At 39.9% G+C, this 20,501-nt stretch overlaps 1 protein-coding gene across 1 annotated transcript; it reads left to right on the plus strand.

Moving 5' to 3' along the window:
* The first annotated feature begins 5,922 nt into the window (after positions 1–5,922).
* On the plus strand, positions 5,923–17,328 carry LOC137260260 (uncharacterized). The gene is made up of 4 exons (XM_067797954.1): positions 5,923–6,977; positions 15,971–16,036; positions 16,412–16,498; positions 16,803–17,328. The coding sequence occupies exons 1-4, from the start codon at positions 5,954–5,956 to the stop codon at positions 17,198–17,200; spliced, it is 1,575 nt and encodes a 524-aa protein (XP_067654055.1). The 5' UTR covers positions 5,923–5,953; the 3' UTR covers positions 17,201–17,328.
* Positions 17,329–20,501: the final 3,173 nt, after the last annotated feature.

The raw sequence follows: 20,501 nt of genomic DNA on the forward strand, positions 1-20,501 counted from the left end.
TAATAATGCTCTGAAGCTGGGTTTGTATCCTGTTATATTCATAATGAAAATGTGCCGCTTTAAAAGAATCATGTGGCTGAATAAATGATTTCCACAAAATAGAACATCGTGGTTAGACGTTTCGTACGTTTTACCAAGAAACTGGGTTATGAAATTGTTAAATTCTGCCCAGAACATGCTGACGATTCGACACTCAAGATATACATGGTAAATATCCTCTCAAGCTGAGCCACATGATGTACATAGGTCATTATCTACCAATTTCATTCTTAGTGGCTCTCGCTTAGTGTAAATGGCTCTGAGTAAGAATTTATGTTGAAAATCTAAAAGTTGCGTGTTTTTCATGGATTGTCTATACTGTGAAAATATGCTTTTCCAATTCATCAACTCACTTAGTTTCTCGTTCCATTTGAGACACACGGTCGGAATTCTATAGTCAGATATGAAATTATCATAGTGTCCTTGAGCCTTTGCTAGGTTTAATCAAATCGTTCCAAGGAGAACACACATACAACTTCAGTATATTCAACTTGTTTGTTTTTTTTGTCCGTATAACGTATTTCCCGTATACTAAGGATAGCACGCTTAAAGTCAAACACTGTACCTTTGATGCCAGATTTTCTTTTAAGTTCTGCAAAAGTTAGACAACCGTGGTCATTACAAATATCTTCAATGGAAACTACTCCACATTTAATCCAGTCAGTTATAAATGATCAAGTTTGAATGGTTACACTGCTGATTTAACCATAGTGGTTGCATGAGTATTTCATTAACATTTTTATTATTGCACGCACATCCTTTAACATGTCTATGCCAAGCATCAAGAGAGTCCTTCCAAAAAAGATTTTTGACTTTGTAGTGTGTAGAAATATTGGCTCCTAGGAGAAGAAGGTTTTGCGAAGGGAAACCAGCAAGATCATAGTTCTTAGAATCAGAGATGTATCTCTTTAAGCATGACAGTTTTAACGAGTCCACAAAGGTTTTCACATCGACCATTCTAAAGCCAACTTCTTCGTACGTTCTCACTAAATTAGTTCGTTTTATTTTGTCAGTTTTGTCATTCCGTATAAACTTGAAGAACAATCTGTTTAATTCTGTGATAAATGTTTTGGGGGATTAGGGAGAGATGAGAAGATGTGGATCATCGTGGATAGAGCTAAAGTTTCTACGACGGTTATTTTTCCAATCAACGTTAAATTACGCCTTCTCCAATTACATAAAATTCTTTTTACATTCTCGAGTCTCTTCTTTGTATTGATTACCCATAGGTTTTCTAAATGAGGACTTAATTTGATTCCCAATACGTCAAAATTCCCACTATGCCAATCTAGCTTATAATCATGAGATAAAACTTTTTTACTGCCTGCCACTGAATCTATCCATAGTGCTTTTAGACAATTTACCTGACGTCTCAGAAATGTTACATTAGACAGTTAGACAGTTTACCTGACGTCTCAGAAATGTTACATTAGACAGTTAGACAGTTTACCTGACGTCTCAGAAATGTTACATTAGACAGTTAGACAGTTTACCTGACGTCTCAGAAATGTTACATTAGACAGTTAGACAGTTTACCTGACGTCTCAGAAATGTTACAGTAGACAGTTAGACAGTTTACCTGACGTCTCAGAAATGTTACATTAGACAGTTAGACAGTTTACCTGACGTCTCAGAAATGTTACATTAGACAGTTAGACAGTTTACCTGACGTCTCAGAAATGTTACATTAGACAGTTAGACAGTTTACCTGACGTCTCAGAAATGTTACAGTAGACAGTTAGACAGTTTACCTGACGTCTCAGAAATGTTACATTAGACAGTTAGACAGTTTACCTGACGTCTCAGAAATGTTACATTAGACAGTTAGACAGTTTACCTGACGTCTCAGAAATGTTACATTAGACAGTTAGACAATTTACCTGACGTCTCAGAAATGTTACATTAGACAGTTAGACAGTTTACCTGACGTCTCAGAAATGTTACATTAGACAGTTAGACAGTTTACCTGACGTCTCAGAAATGTTACATTAGACAGATATTTATGATGTGTTGTTTACATCGGTTAAATGGCATTGGTCATTCAACCGAACGCCGAGTTCATCGTGCCGTCAAGAACCAAGGACAAGAGGAAGTATATGGTTTAAACATTCTAGACTATTCGGATAGTGAACTGCGCACGATCTTAACCATACATTAACATTCACTTATGACTGAGAGACAAACATTCACTTCTCAGGGGTGAGAGAGCTACGAAAATGTGGGTCACACGCACACACACACACACACACACAGAGAGAGAGAGAGAGAGAGAGAGAGAGAGGTCCTTCCCCTTCAACCCTCATTTCATCCAATAAAGTTCTAAACATATCACGCACGCAAATATGCTTCATGGTTTTGAATTCTGGCGGAATTCCCACGTTTCTTGATACTCAGACAAAGTTAAAGTGCTAAAAATAACCTTTCCAAAATAGCCTTCATCGTAAATGTCGCCATCTTTTACACAATACGAAATCGTTATTCACAGCATCATTTGTTGTGTGATTTGAAATGTGAAAATCAGATTATTACTCAAAATATTCAATTTCAAAAATGGCACATCAATGATGCCTTATGTTTGGTTGTCATGAAATCACCAATGATGGTCCTGAAACGTTTCTGAACACAGAATTGGTTGGGATGTTTTCGAAAATACACTTGAATGAATGCCCAGATGCTCTTTCCGCTGGGTCGTGCTTATGAATTTACGTTTAGCGGAGGTCGGTATTTAGACGCCAATTTACATCACATATATAGATCTATAATATTCAGCTATTCAGATGAATTCCCCATATACTTTAGAATCAAATTACAAAAGGTCTTTCTCACCAATACCAACTGTCTAGATAAAATGAAACGAAAGATATTGGGTGTGAAAATGAACGTTGCGCTCGAAAGGATGTGCTTGTTTGAAATGTAAACAAAGAAAAAATTCGATTTCACAGTTCGTTCCATTTCCTGAAATTTTCCGAAATCGTTGCTTGTAATGGCTCAATACGTTTCGATTATGCATGAAGAGATTATAGTAGCAAGGAAATCAAAATATAGATGAAATACAATGATTTGATAATTCATATGAAATTGTCCAAATTTCCGTGCAGCGTAACGCCATGACTGATGTAAAATCACGCAGAACAACAATGGTACTTGTCAACATTTCTGCTTTCTTCTCATACTGGCGCATCGTTAATATTGCTGAAGTATACTGGACACAATAAAATAGTGAAATCAGTTATGTTTTGTCTAAAGAATGTTGCATTCTGGCATAGAAGCCGAGAAAATGCTACAACGCATAAAGACGCCTGAAACAATTCGGTCTGTCAAGGTCGAAACTCAAGGTGAGAGAAACCCGCAATTTGCCAACACAAATATGTAAGAACGTGTAACGTGGCGCATCTGATCTTTAAAACATATCGTAAAAAACAGCGCGAATGAACAATAACATGTTCTTACAACATGTAACTTGGCACGGTGCAGTTTCTGCGGCAAATCTCAGACTACAATACAGTCTTTGAAGCACCCAGTCTGGTGCTTTCCTTTCTTACTTGAATTCTCTGGTGAACACGTAAATTCCGAAGTCAGGGAGGATTCTTGAACATTGTGAGTGGGTCATGTTGAGTGTGTGTTGTTGAGTGAAGTGATGGGGTCATATTGTGGTTTAAAAGTGTAATGTATGTTTAAATGAGCGTAATTGAGTAAAGCAGCATTAACTGTGAAATGCCGCTTCAGGTAACAGAATAACGTTTTAAGTAAGTGAGCAATGAAGCTCTGAAGAAGCGAAAGAGATTTTTTTATGAAGAGAGAAGTGCAGCGCTGGGGAAGTAAGAGGGTGGTACTGTTTTAACTTAATTAGATATTTTTGTTCAGTATTGCATGGCCATTAGTAAGTGAACACTGGGTGAGTGAGTTATGTTTTATTTCAACTGCGCGAAAGTAAGAGAGTAAGTAATACTTTGTTAGTAAGTAAATGAGTAATTCTGTTTGAGCGCATCAGTATGTTAGTGTTACAAAGCACATAAGTAATGCAGCGATAAAGAAGTGAGTGGTCCTATCTGTTTACAGTAGGTTAGTGTTACAAACAAAGTGGGTAAGACCTGGTGTCATAACTGTGATTCATGACCTGTTATCACTGTGATTCATCACCAGCTGTCATCACTGTGATTCATCACCTGTGTCATAACTGTGACCTGCTGTCTTCACTGTGATTCATCACCTGGTGTCATAACTGTGACCTGCTGTCTTCACTGTGATTCATCACCTTGTGTTCCCACCTGGTGTCCCCAATATCATTCATCACCTGGTGTCCAGACTGTGAGTCATCACTTGCTGTCTTCACTGTGATCATCACGTGCTGTCCTCACTGTGATTCATCACCTTGTGTCCCCACTGTGTTTCCTCACCTTGTGTCCCCACTGTGAGTCGTCATCTGCTGTCTTCACTGTGATTCGTCATCTGGTGTCCCCACTGTGATTCATCATCTGGTGTCCCCGCTGTGAGTCATCACCTTGTGTCTCCACTGTGAGTCATCATCTGGTGTTCCCACTGTGATTCATCATCTGGTGTCCCCACTGTGAGTCATCACCTTTTTGTCCCCATTGTGATTCATCACCTTGTGTCTCCACTGTCAGTCATCACCTGGTGCCCCCGCTGTGCGTCATCACCTTGTGTCCCAACTGTGAGTCATCACCTTGTGTCCTCAGTGTGAGCCACCACCCGGTGTCTTCACCGTGATTCTTCCCTTGTTGTTTTATGTGCTTGGACTTATGTTTCTTTTTTGGCTTGAATCAAATTCTACAAAAAATCGGATCGATATTCATGGTGTTGTCAATATGTTTAGTATCCAGTTATGATATGTAACTGTCCGATTTATCTGCAAGCAAACATTCCTCATAAATACCTAATGAGAGGCAGGATCTGATGTCTGAGGAGATGTGTATGAATTTGAAGTGTCAATGGCCCAAGAACTAGTTTGTGTTTGAGAACCCCTGCACAGTGACATGAGCTGTTCAGATGGAACAGACTGTGAATAGTGTACCGGCTCAGTATGAATCTTAAGTTTTAAAGGCGCAAGAACTGGTCTGGGCACACTGACCTGGGCTGTTCATATGAAATAGACTGTGAATAGTGAGTGAGTGAGTGAGTTGAGTTTTACGCCGCACTCAGAAATATTCCCGCTATATGGCGGCGGTCTGTAAATAATCGAGTCTGGACCAGACAATCCAGTGATCAACAACATGAGCATCGATCTGCGTAATTGGGAACCGATGACATGTGTCAACCAGGTCAGCGAGTCTGACCATCCCGTTAGTCGCCTCTTACGACAAGCAGAGTCACCTTTTATGGCAAGTGTGGGTGGTTGAAGGCCTATTCTACCCCGGGACCTTCACGGGTAGACTGTGAATAGTGTACCGCCCCAGTCTCGTCTACTGAACGTGAGGTACTGTTTTCACCTAGCCAGACATGTCTGGAGTAATAAATATATAGTGCTGTAACTATGCATTAAATCCCTAAGACACACAAAACCAAGTTTTGTGTTGTTTCAAATCACGGCATTTCAGACGTGGTGTCTTCACTGTAATATGACACGAAACATGTATGTTGAATACACCATATATCCTGTAAAATAACAAGTATTTTCAGTTGTAAAATAGCACGAAGCATATGTGTTGTGACTTATCATAAAAGTTAGAGTGGCCACATCTGAGGTTTTCTTCCGCTTCATGACCGTGGCATTCAAGTTTGGATGTGCAGCTCAGCATTTCCATCTAGTTGGGCGCAAGGTCTACACACACTACTGGTGTAGAGGGTGGTTCCCTGAGCTGGCGTTGTTCCAGACACTTCAGTCGAGCTATATAAAAGCCGTTTACCGAGCGGCGAGGCAGTTGCCTTCCTAGCTGCGAGTTGTTCTGTTGGAACAATGGAGCTATCAACAGTTGTATTCCTGAGTCTTGTATTGTGCGGTATGGGAGATGTACATACTGGTGACAGTTTGGAAAGTCTGACTATACGTGTGGAGGTGGTTGAACAAGACCTTAGCTTTTGGAAATTTTCAAATACTAAAAGTGTGACTAAACTGACGAAGAAATTTAAGGTTTGGAAGGAGTCCCTGAAAAAAGAACTGACTTCAACAATCCTTCCTTCATTGCTAAAACCTCTCGTAGAAAAAGAGATTACAAACATCCTGACTGAAGATGATATTGGGCATCGGATCACCGGACAAGTTCGCGATGAAGTTCACACCCTAAAGGACAACGTGCAATACATAAAGACACAACTTCGAGCAATAACACGAGACGTAAGGCATGTTGAGCGGGAAAGAGACACCTACAGAAAAAGTGTAAGAAAAGAACGTAGAGAGTTGACCAAAGACATCCGGGCTCAGGTGAATCAGACAGTACTTCGTGCAACCTCATGTGCACGGATGCTGACATCACTACTCAGTCAGACCATTAGTGACCAGTTTGACACGAACCAGACACTCGCTGGCCTCACACAGGACTTTAGGACGCTGAATACCAGTTATGTGGTGACGGAAAAAGAAATAAAATCACACGGGGAGGGCTTGCAGGAAATGAAGAGAAACGTATCCTCAGATATACAGAGTTTAAACATTCAACTGAATCAGAGCATTGGTGACCAGTTTTACATAAACCAGACACTTGCTGGCCTCACACAGCACTTCAGGACGCTGAATACCAGTTTTGTGGTGACGGAGAGAGAAATAAAATCATACCGGGAGAGCTTGCAGGAAATGCGGAGAAACGTATCCTCAGATATACAGAGTTTACACATTCAACTGAATCAGAGCATTAGTGACCTGTTTGACACAAACCAGACACTCGATGGCCTCTCACAGGACTTCACGACGCTGAATACCAGTTGCTGTGGGATGAGGAAAGAGATCAAGGAGCTTTCAACCACGACGTATCCTGGAACGACAGGTGAGACTTTTAGCCGAGATTTCTTGCTTAATTAGCATTCTATTTTGATATGGCAATCGAAATATATGAGAATAACATTAATTTGTTTGCCAGCCTAGAGTTCATGTGACAGGCCAACATAGGGTTCATGTGACAGGCCAACATAGGGTTCACATGACAGGGCAACATAGGGTTCACATGACAGGCCAACATAGGGTTCACATGACAGGCCAACATAGGGTTCACATGACAGGGCAACATAGGGTTCACATGACAGGCCAACATAGGGTTCACATGACAGGCCAACATAGGGTTCACATGACAGGGCAACGTAGGATTAGGATGGCATGGCAGCAAAAAGTTTAGTGTACACGTCAACATTGAGTTTGTGCATGAATAAATGAGCTTTATTTGATAACCTGGGCTTACAATGCATGTAAACGTTGGATTAGCATGCAACCCTTCTAAAGGGTTTACAAGACATGTAAATGTTAGCCAAACTAGGGCTTGCAAGGCATGTAAGCCCTAATTTAGCAGGTATAGACAATCTCGGGCTTAACAAGGCATATTAACGTAGAGTTAACAGCTATGACCCAGAATACATAAGGGCTTACAAGGTATATTGACGTAGAGTTTACAGCTATGACCCAGTGTATGTAAGGGCTTAATAAGGTATATTAACGTAGAGTTAACAGCTATGACCCAGTGTACATAAGGACTTACAAGGCATATTGACGTAGAGTCAACAGCTATGACCCAGTGTACATAAGGACTTAACAAGGCATATTGACGTAGAGTTAACAGCTATGACCCAGTGTATATAAGGGCTTAACAAGGCATATTAACGTAGAGTTAACAGCTATGACCCAGTGTACATAAGGGCTTAACAAGGCATATTAACGTAGAGTTAACAGCTATGACCCAGTGTATATAAGGGCTTAACAAGGCATATTAACGGAGAGTTAACAGCTATAACCCAGTGTATATAAGGGCTTAACAAGGCAAATTAACGTAGAGTTAACAGCTGTGACCCAGTGTATATAAGGGCTTAACAAGGCATATTAACGTAGAGTCAACAGATATGATCCAGTGTAGATAAGGGCTTACAAGGCATATTGACGTAGAGTTAACAGCTATGACCCAGTGTACATAAGGACTTAATAAGGCATATTGACGTAGAGTTAACAGCTATGACCCAGTGTATATAAGGACTTAACAAGGAATATTAACGTAGAGTTAACAGCTATGACCCAGTGTATATAAGGGCTTAACAAGGCATATTGACGTAGAGTTAACAGTTATGACCCAGTGTATATAAGGACTTAACAAGGCATATTGACGTAGAGTTAACAGCTATGACCCAGTGTACATAAGGACTTAACAAGGCATATTAACGTAGAGTTAACAGCTGTGACACAGTGTATATAAGGGCTTAACAAGGCATATTGACGTAGAGTTAACAGCTATGACCCAGTGTATATAAGGACTTAATAAGGCATATTGACGTAGAGTTAACAGCTATGACCCAGTGTACATAAAGACTTAACAAGGCATATTGACGTAGAGTTAACAGCTATGACCCAGTGTATATAAGGGCTTACAAGGCATATTGACGTAGAGTTAACAGCTATGACCCAAAGTATATAGGGACTTAACAAGGCATATTGACGTAGAGTTAACAGCTATGACCCAGTGTACATAAAGGCTTAACAAGGCATATTAACGTAGAGTTAACAGCTATGACCCAGTGTATATAAGGGCTTAACAAGGCATATTGACGTAGAGTTAACAGCTATGACCCAGTGTACATAAGGACTTAACAAGGCATATTGACGTAGAGTTAACAGCTATGACCCAGTGTACATAAGGGCTTAACAAGGCATATTAACGTAGAGTTAACAGCTATGACCCAGTGTATATAAGGGCTTAACAAGGCATATTAACGGAGAGTTAACAGCTATAACCCAGTGTATATAAGGGCTTAACAAGGCAAATTAACGTAGAGTTAACAGCTGTGACCCAGTGTATATAAGGGCTTAACAAGGCATATTAACGTAGAGTCAACAGATATGATCCAGTGTAGATAAGGGCTTACAAGGCATATTGACGTAGAGTTAACAGCTATGACCCAGTGTACATAAGGACTTAATAAGGCATATTGACGTAGAGTTAACAGCTATGACCCAGTGTATATAAGGACTTAACAAGGAATATTAACGTAGAGTTAACAGCTATGACCCAGTGTATATAAGGGCTTAACAAGGCATATTGACGTAGAGTTAACAGTTATGACCCAGTGTATATAAGGACTTAACAAGGCATATTGACGTAGAGTTAACAGCTATGACCCAGTGTACATAAGGACTTAACAAGGCATATTAACGTAGAGTTAACAGCTGTGACACAGTGTATATAAGGGCTTAACAAGGCATATTGACGTAGAGTTAACAGCTATGACCCAGTGTATATAAGGACTTAATAAGGCATATTGACGTAGAGTTAACAGCTATGACCCAGTGTACATAAAGACTTAACAAGGCATATTGACGTAGAGTTAACAGCTATGACCCAGTGTATATAAGGGCTTACAAGGCATATTGACGTAGAGTTAACAGCTATGACCCAAAGTATATAGGGACTTAACAAGGCATATTGACGTAGAGTTAACAGCTATGACCCAGTGTACATAAAGGCTTAACAAGGCATATTAACGTAGAGTTAACAGCTATGACCCAGTGTATATAAGGGCTTAACAAGGCATATTGACGTAGAGTTAACAGCTATGACCCAGTGTACATAAGGACTTAACAAGGCATATTGACGTAGAGTTAACAGCTATGACCCAGTGTATATAAGGGCTTACAAGGCATATTGACGTAGAGTTAACGGCTATGATCCAGTGTATATAAGGGTTTAACAAGGCATATTGACGTAGAGTTAACAGCTATGACCCAGTGTATATAAGGGCTTAACAAGGCATATTGACGTAGAGTTAACAGCTATGGCCCAGTGTACATAAGGTCTTACAAGGCATATTGACGTAGAGTTGACAGCTATGACCCAGTGTATATAAGGGCTTAACAAGGCATTTTGGCGTAGAGTTAACAGCTATGACCCAGTGTATATAAGGGCTTAACAAGGCATATTAACGTAGAGTTAACAGCTATGACCCAGTGTACATAAGGGCTTAACAAGGCATATTAACGTAGAGTTAACAGCTATGACCCAGTGTATATAAGGGCTTACAAGGCATATTGACGTAGAGTAAACAGCTATGACCCAGTGTATATAAGGGCTTACAAGGCATATTGACGTAGAGTAAACAGCTATGACCCAGTGTACATAAGGGCTTACAAGGCATATTAACGTGGAGTTGGCGGGCATAACCCAGTGTACATGCGAGCTTACAAGGCATATTAACGTTGTGATAGCAGGCATAACCCAGTGTTTATAAGGACTTACAAAGCATGCAAAGGTTGGGCTAGCAGGTAAATCCGACACAGCATATTTATCTGCAGTCAGCAGTCAAGGCCCGGTGTATATAAGAGCTTACATGTCTGCTTGTCTGTTTGAAAACAAAGTAACACCAAACATCAAGATCAGCCAGTATGTCTAGATCATTGACCATTCTGTATATCGAACCTCCACCCAGCTTGACAGCTGTTGCTCCAGTCTTTTTAGTTTTATGCCTGGCATTATTTGTATTAGTAATTCTCACGTGTTTAACGCTGATGTTGTGAGTGTACTGCCTGTAAAATTCGAGTTTCAACTCTGCTGTTATCGCACTAATTCATCTCTGTATCTCTACATATTTGAGTGAACTTACTGATTCAGTTAGGAACTGGACATCAGAGGTATAGTTGTCATGAAAATGATGAAATAAATCACCAGCTTATTACTATTGGGTGATACCATGACAAGCGCTGTGCATAGATAGAAACCCATGGTTTACCTTCATTTATTTTTGTAGTACACAATAATCATGACATGAAATTAACAGGCGACTAACTACGACCATTTGAATAGGCGGACGCCTTATGGCTACTGAAAATACATGTACGATACACTTGTTATATCGCCACCGTTTTGTGGAGGAGAAATTTAATCCATGGCGCAATATAACCACATAAGACAGTTAGAGACCCTTTGGAAAAGAAAAGAAAACAAGTCTTTTTATGCGTCGCAGTTGCACAGCGCATGTACACTCGCACATAAATACAACATACATGATATCTATGGTGGACTCTGTCTCGGTATGTACTTCACACCTAGACCCTAGATGCCGAGATCTTCACCTAAAACAAATTGCCTTATATGTACAACAATGTTGACGCATGACATCACTAGCGTTGACCTATTTCTTACAAAATGGCGGCTTCATAGACAAGGGGGCATATTATTTGCGAGGACTCAGTGACCGTGTGTACATAAATATGAGATATAAGTAATCAGAGTCAGGCACCTAATCGCCAGCTCACAAAGTCAGCCACCTAGTCTACTCAGCTACAGCGACGTGGGTATCGTACTAGAATTTGTACTTTACCAACATGGCGTAATCCCAAATATGATATATGTTACATTTGACCACTTTCTAACTGGCATTGTGCAATTCTTTTGAGTTGCATTGCATTCCAAATCATTGCATTGTATCTATGTTTAACTTCCTGTCTTGCTACGATGCTCTTTCTATACATATTCTAAAGGTACTAAGCCATGACGAGCAATGAATAGACGTCTGGATGTCGTAACATTTCAGAACATGACATGCAGTGTAAAATCGGAATTTGCTATTGTTTACATTTGAAAAAAGCACAGCGTTTGTTTTCAAATCAATTAGCTTTCGTTTTATTGAAAGAATTGGTATTGGTGACAAAGACCAGTTGTAGTTTAATTCTAAAACGTAACGGGAATCGAGGTCCTGTAGAATTTATCTTCCCTTCATAGGTGCGCTGTTCCGGACGGTCCAGACTTAAAATGACGACACATGTGTATGCGCGATGTGTGCCTTACGTGTTACTATTACCAGGGATAATCTACAACTATATAGTTTGTCCCTGCTATTACATTTAGAGACAGTTGACAACTGTAGCTTTCACCTTCGCTGGTAACGTTCACTCCTGTGCATTGACCGTATATCTATTCCCTCTCACGATGATACATCAAGTGTTATATCCTGAAACATATATTCCATGATTCTGTGATACACCTGGGATAGTCATGACTGCTTACATTGCAAGAATGGCGATATGGCAGTTCGAAGCGAGCAGCTGGAATCAGCTGATCGTTTTCAGGTCATGTTTTGCAATCGGTAATTTAAGTCTGGCACTAGATGTCTCAGTATCACACATTTAAAACTGCATCATTGTATATGTACTCAAATCGCTTTAGTATTACGGCCGATATGGGTGTATTCATGTAATTCACTACGGCGTGAAGCTGATGTGCATGAAATGTGAAACGCTGAAAGTTTTCTTATGTAAATTTCATGGGTGGTACAAGATGGGGTTGAGTTTTTTGACAACACAAATATTTAGCAGGTACAGAGAGAAGTGAGAAACAATGGACAAGTAGTTGTAAAGTAACAGTAACGGACGAATTATGTCAATAATCGCCTACATGTACCCAATTTTCAAATGCGATAAACATGAACATAACTAAAATCAACTTTTTTATGTCTGTAACGGTTTGTGATGCATGAAATATAAAATCAATGTATGGATAAATAATGAACAAAAACACTGCAAAATTCTACAATGACTGCGTTTTAATTATCCTGAATTACGGGTATAAATTAAAATGTTTTGATTTTATTAAGTTTTAATAGAAGGAAATAATATTGAAATACTAATTTATTTAATATACTATTTCAGATACAGAAGAAGTAAAACCACCATTTGGTTAAGTACTCATTCAAGGGCACTTTCCAAATTCTATTTGTCATTACACAACTAAACAATACATATATTCATATTGATAACATATTTCAGTCTCTAGCATATTAAATGACACGGTTAAGTGTTGTCAGCATCAAATGGTTTACATTTTCCTGCAGTGTCTACATAATAAAGTCAATATCTTTTCGCACACAATGGTTAAAGAATTACCGTTGGAAATAACTCAAGGGTTGATAACATATACAAAGCATTTTCATAGATGCCACGACTTGCTAGTTCAACTAGCACTTCCTCGGGTTCTGTCATAGGAAATGCCGTGACAATATAACCGATTTTTCATGGCGTTTTCAGTCTTTATTAATATCATGTAAAGTCGCACTGCACTTGGGAATCAAACAAAACATGCTTTTCTCAAGTAAAAATCAAAGCAAAACGTGTCAGTTAATGGCTTTTTGTCGTCACCGATAGGCATTTTTTCAAATGAAGGTGGCCAGGGCAACGTGTAAACGTGGTTCTGTCTGTACATGTAGCAAGTTGTCGCAGCGCACATTGAGTCGAGAACTAGATCACAAGCAAGAAGTTGGACCATGGCTTATAAATCATTTCACAAGGAGAGTTATTTGCAGAAAGTGACTTTTCAGGCTTTTTCAGAATGTGACTTTCGAATTTCAAGCAGAAACGTGATTTTGTAAATACTACCCAAGATAGCGGAAAGCACACTTCGGCGTTCGTGTAAGTGTATTTCTGGGTTCATCGGCAACGGCAGTAGTGATTTCATGAAAACCTGATCTGCGATTTTTTAAATCAAATACACCTGGTAATTATCCTGTTTTGACATTTCGCAAAAAACAGCAAGTAATGCTGCGATAAAAGAGCTATATTTACGATGAAGCCTGTTTTGAAAGGTAATTTTAATCACTTTGTCTGAGATAATAGTGAATGGTATCACAAAACAGGAAATTACCCACAGAATTGAAAACTGTGTAATATGTTTGTGTGCTTCATATGTTTAGAATTTTTGTGGAATTTAAACTGAGGATTGAAGTGGAACGACATATATGTCCCTGTGACATCCAGGGGGCTAAACTGAGGTGGGAATGTCTGCCTACACGTAGGACAACATACATTAAAACCAGCATACACTAAATATGGGTATCTTTTTTTCACACTAGACTGAGATATGGAAAAGCTTCTATACTAAACACAACAGGTTCAGAAAACCAGTTAGTTTTTCAAGGTTATACTTAGGGGTATTAGCTCAATTCAAGTATCTCAATGTCCTTGGTTGACAGAGTGATCGCAACTATTTACACCCAAAGGCTTTGAGGTCTACTAATATCCATGTATGACCTATTTTGAAAGTAAACTTTTATATTTTTTAAACAAATAAATTAGGAATTAAGCCATACAAACAGCCGGTGAATTACACCAAGGTAAGAAGTGTCCGATATGCTAATATATAATTGTCCATGTCATGCCACAGGTAACGTGAACTGTATCAGAAAAACTAAAACAAAACTAGAGAGCAAACATGGGACGATTGGAAATATTTCCATATAGTGATGGTGATCAGTCCAAGTAGTCGAGCGCCAAACGTTGTCGTGCTCCTAGCCTAACACGTCACAATGACGTCATAGCTGGCAGGTCTGCTTCGTGGCGTCGCCAGTAAAAGCATTTCTCAACTAGCAGAGAGATGTGTCGCTCGTGTTAGGACGTGCGTTATTGGTGGGTAAGTTCTCAGCTTATGATTTTAAACTGATTTGTGGAATTAGATGAAATAGTGTAAATGTATATTATATGACTGCTGTGAAGCAGCATGAATGGTGTAGGAACCAAGTGTTTGCTTCACACAATGTTTACACCCAGACCTGTGTTTAGCCTGTCACCGACGGGGGACGATGGAGGGTCGGGGAAAACATAACAACGCAGCGTTTCACCTGATAGACTCGTTTAATTTAATCAGATTATGTACTCTTTCCTACCGTTACCCCTGACCTGGTGGGATTTACATCCTACATCTGTCCACTCCAATATTTCATTTCAAATGTAATGTACAGTGTGTTTTTTTTTACTCGGGGCTGCTGCATTACATTGACCTACAACCCCGCTGTAGCACACGGCCAAACGTATCCTCGTGCATTTTTGCACCAATTAAAACAACAATTCAATGGAAAGTAGATTATGGAAGTCCTATTGGGCTGTATTTTCGTTATTTCTAACATTGAAACAGACGAAGCATGTCCGACAACCGACATTTCGACCTTTACCACCCTTGTCGTTTATCAAAGCACACTGTTTCCATTGACAAGTACAGTTGTGTCAGCTGCAGTGTCCGCCTCGGTAAGCAGTTGTTTGACAATTGCTCTGTGTGCCACTATTACTCGGTATTCTGCTATTTTGTGAGAGTTTCACAGAGTTTGACACAAATTACAACTGTGTTGCACAAACATCGAGTCAGGTTGCCCTGTTGTCCTTCCCACTGTTTGGTAAACATTAGCGTTAATGCGCTTCACTTTAGAATTTACAGAGTTGCCTAAAATTGCAGGTACAGTTAACAGAGAGAGTAGGGTTAGGACATCTAGGAAAGGCAATTTTTAATATTCCAGCCACGGTTACTGAATTCAAACTAAAACGGTTGTCTTTCCATAAAGAGGAATTATGAGTAAGTAAAGGTGCTGAAGTAATTGTTTGTTTATCTATTAACACACAATGTGAACATAATATATGCTTATATATGAAGTCCCCGTATTTGCATCGCTAACCTAACCTAGCTCTGAGGGTGAACTGATTGTTTTGTTGTCACTGTTCAAGTGTATATTTAACACACACACAAAAAAAAGTCAGACATCTATACAATTCAAACATTTCAGCAAATAGGATCCCAACTGTTATCAAACAGTCGATGCGCAATGGACAGCTTATTAAATTTACTAAATGAAGCTGTGAAAATATATGTAGGAAATGAAATATCCATCAAATTAAACCATCTGTTATAACAGATGTATTTGGACATACTATTGAAAGGCAAAACATTTGTGGAAAGCAGAACCTGAGGCCAGAAGTCATAGAACTATTTTATGTACATGCATAGTTTTCTGATTAAAATATTCCCTGTTTCAGCGTCGACTGACCCGAGCCGGAACAACACGTTTCCACCAGTGCCAGTAACGACACAAGACCAACAGGGTAGGTGGGAAAACCCAGCAGGCAGGAAATGCAGTTGTTAATTCTCCCTGTATTTACCACACTGATGTATATGCCCGTGGTGATTTTGACTTGAGAGATGAATCTCACTCCGGTACCAATCGACGTTGTCAATCACAGAATTTCAAACTGTAAAAAGTAATATAAAAAAGTAACACTTTTTTCTTGCTTTAAAGATTCATCTCAGTCAACTTGAAAGATATATGATTAATACTCTTTTTCCATAAGATATGTATGTAGAATTTAATCATACATAATATTGAAAGGCAAAACATATCAGGAAAGCGAAAACAGACCAGCAGTAGAAATGCTTATGTGCTATGTATAGTGTTCTGAACACCATATTCCCTGTTTCAGCCTCCACGACTGACGCAAGTGAGAATCTGACACCCAGCAAGACGGTTCCACCGCCGCCAGTGACGACACAAGACTCTGACACACACGGTAGGTTGGAAAACACAGCACCAACATTTGTACTGGCTTTATCAACTCGTAAAGTTCAACACACATCAACACTTTGAAGTCGTACACAAAATAATGCAGAACTTCTGACTCTAACAGAAAGTTGCATATTAAACACGCAGTCGTTAATTCCAGAAACCACATGTTGACATTCCCGTCATGTTGGTTGTTGTCAGCCATGATGGAATTGTTTAAATGACGTAGCAATGTCACGTATCAACATCATGTAAACATTGTAGATGTGAGACAAAGATGTCAGGTTAAGACAGTTTACTTTGTGTTACAGCGACTCCATCACCAGCAGCAGGCCGCGACCTCTACGACGCCAGCAGGCGCGGTGACCTGAGGACAGTGAAGCGGATCCTGGCCGAGGGTCACGTGGACATCAACTATAGAAGAGGCAGCTGGACACCGGTGATGGCGGCAGCATGGAAGGGACACAGTGACGTGGTGAAGTTCCTGGTGGATAGAGGGGCTGATGTGTCACTGGTGGACGTGGGCGGTGACAACGTCCTTCACTGGGCCTGTGCAGGTGGACACCTGGAGACGGTGAAGCTGATCGTGTCCATGAACCTGGTGGACATCAACGCCAGGAACAACAACGGGAAGACAGCGGCCGACATAGCGAGAGTCTGGGGACGTCAGCGAGTGGTGGATCTCCTGGTGTCACGTGGTGCACACTAGACAGAGACGGAGCACATGTCGTTACTGACGCGGTGTGGTGTGTGCCGTTCACGTAGTCGTGGGTCACGATTCAGGTGGCTTCCTTTTTTCTTTTTGAATCTAAATAAAAGTTGTTGAATGTATTTTCAGACATTTTGTCATGTTTTGTCTTTGGAACCTCGCATGATCAGGTAGGAAAATTGTAAACTGAGTATAAACATAAACGGTGAGTGATTGTACATGAATGTCGCCCGTCTTAACGTAATTCTGTGTTTATTTATCAATTTTAATAATTGTGTTCTGAGAATATCGCGAATCGTGAAACAACAATTTGTTTGTTTACATGTCGCTGCACTCTGTGACCTCAGACTAAGCCGAGGTTCACCCAGCTGACGTGGCGCCATTTGTACAGTGACAGTGACGTCACAAACATACAGAGGTGCTGGGTCGTCTTCTCAGCCGGCTGCCTCACAACACAAGCGGTGTTACTCAAATACCAGGTCGTCGCTTCTGCTTAACAAAGGGAGAATGGTAGTCTGTAGCTGATTACTGTAGGATTTAACCAGTTCTCTTATTTGACTAAACATATAATATACAAAAATAAACTGAAAACAATTATCACCAGAAACATCCCAGTTTTATTTATTCATGGATGCCAGAAGGACAAATACATCCACCCACTGGATCTCTGCTTCTCAATCTAACATTCTGTTTTCAGCTAAAATACAATTATTGCTGAAATGACCGCCGTTTTGACATATGACGAATTCGTCATTCGCGTCATCGTTTACTGTATGTATGCTTGTAAATGTAAATCTTGCATATTTATACACAGAACTCAATTTTGAGTGAGTGAGTTTAGTTTTACGCAGCGCTCTATGGCGGTGGTCTCTAAATAATCGAGTCTGGACCAGACAGCCCAGTGATCAACCAAATGAGCATCGATCTGCACAATTGGGAAGCGATGACATGTGTCAACCAAGTCAGCGAGCCTGACCACCCGATCCCGTTAGTCGGCTCTTACGACAAGCATACTCGCCTTTTATGGCAAGCATGAGTTGCTGGAGGCCTATTCTACCCTGGGCCCTTCACGGGTCGAACTCAGTTTTGAAAACAGCTATTTAGTGAGCAGTGTCATGTGTGTTTTGTCAGTGAAGTCCCATCCATAAACAAGGGATAAGCCTTTAAATCGTCTCGGTGACAGGCAAACAGAGACGCCAAAATGAGCTTTACGTTGTACAGGTGTATTTGATAGTGTGAGTGAGTGAGTTAGCTTAGATTTACGCCGCTTGGAGCAACATTCCAGCAATACCCTGGCGGGGGACATCAAATCGGCCTTGTTGAGTCAACCTCGACCAGCAACAACCTTGACTTCACCTGTCCTGCGGTGTTTCTTTCACGTACTTGCTGATGACGCTGTGACAGACGTCAACAATAAACAAGCAAACAAATAGTTAGGAAAGGAAGAGTCTGATTACTTTACTTCACTTTACTCCTGAATCAAGGCATGATTCTTCCATTAGCAACCCATGCGTGTGTAAAAGGCGACTAACGGGATCGTGTGATCATGTTCGCCGACTTGCTTGACACATGTCATCGTATCCCAGTTGCGTAGATCAGTACTGATGTTATTGATCACTGGATTGTCTGGTCCAGGCCCGAATATTTACAGATCACTGTCATAGCTGGAATATAGACGAGTGTGGCTTAACCCCCTGGATGCCACAGGGACATATATGTCCTTCCTCTACATACCTCACTTGGAAGTCCAATAAAATTCTAAATATACCACGCATATATAAATGCTTCACAGTTTTGAATTCTGCGGAAAATTCCCAGTTTCTTGATACCATCCACTATTATCTCAGACCAAGCTAAAGTGCTTAAAATCGCCTTTCAAAATAGGCTTCTTCGTAAATGTCGCCATTTTTCAAACTGTACAAAATCGAGATTCACAGCGTTATTTGCAGTATGTTTTGAAATGTGAAAATCGGATAATTACTGGGAGTAATGAATTTCAAAAATAGCATATTAATGATCACTGATATCAAGTTTTCATGTAACCAGGAATGATAATTCTGAAACGTCACCGATGTACCCAGAATCGGTTGGGATGTTTTCGAAAACACACTTACACGAACGCCGAAGTGCGCTTTCCGCCATATTGGATAGTGTTTACAAAATCACGTTTCGAGAAGGCCGGTATTGAGAAGCCAATTACATCATGTATGCTTCATAGTTAGCTGCGACAAATGCATCATTGAATTCCCCATATATCTTAGAATCAAATTACAAATGGTCTTTGTCACCAATACCAACTGTCTAGACAAAACGAAACGAGATATATTTTGTATAAAAACGAACGCTGTGCTCGAAAGACAGCGCTTGACTGAAATGTAAACAAAGAAAAATTCCAATTTTACACTGCGTAGCATTTTCGGAAATTTCCCAACATCCAGCCCTCTAATCATTGCTTACAATGGCTCAATACGCTTAGTATATTCAGGGGAAGGATATCGTGGCAAAAAATAGCAAATTGAAAATAGATACAATGAAATAATTTGGTAATTCACAAGAAACTGTCAAACTCTTAGTGCAGCATGACGCCATGACTGACGCAAAATCACGCAGAACGACAACGGTACTTATCGGCATTTCTGGCTTCTTCCGTCATTTACAATGTAAACGATAAGAACATATCACAATACACAGATAGTCAGAAAAATTCTGATTACTTACATCTCACATTTATATACAAAAGATCCCTGAATCAAGCAAAAAAATCGTCGCAAAATCCTTTGTACCCTTCTCAGCGAAGCCGCCATTTTGAAAGAAATCGGTCATCCGTAGTGATGTCATACGTCAACATTGTTGCACATATTAGGCAATTTCTTTGAGGTGAAGGTCGGTTGAACAAGAGTAAACACAATGCCCACACCACTCCGATTGCACTTTTAGTATTGTGATGTATATTTTTTCATGAAACTAATTTCAGTATCTACATATATCCATGTTCAACACCATATCATGTGTGGATATAAGGTATCCGTTTTTATTCTTTGAAAGCTTTTGATTGTTTGAATAATATTTACATGGGAAATTGACTCAGTAAGTGTATTATACCACATTTTAAGCCTCTACACAAGTGTTGGAAGATCACACGTAGCCATTACTGCAACATGTGCTTTAGTTCACGTGATGTGCAATATTCAATACATTGGGACAAATATTGCAGTTCATATGAACAGGTTCATAAACAGCGATTTAATTCCAACTTATAAGTAAAACGGATAATATTAATGAAAATGATTTGTACATTTTA

Source organism: Haliotis asinina, chromosome 13, assembly GCF_037392515.1.
Source record: "Haliotis asinina isolate JCU_RB_2024 chromosome 13, JCU_Hal_asi_v2, whole genome shotgun sequence".
In the NCBI taxonomy this organism is placed as follows: Eukaryota; Metazoa; Mollusca; class Gastropoda; order Lepetellida; family Haliotidae; genus Haliotis; species Haliotis asinina.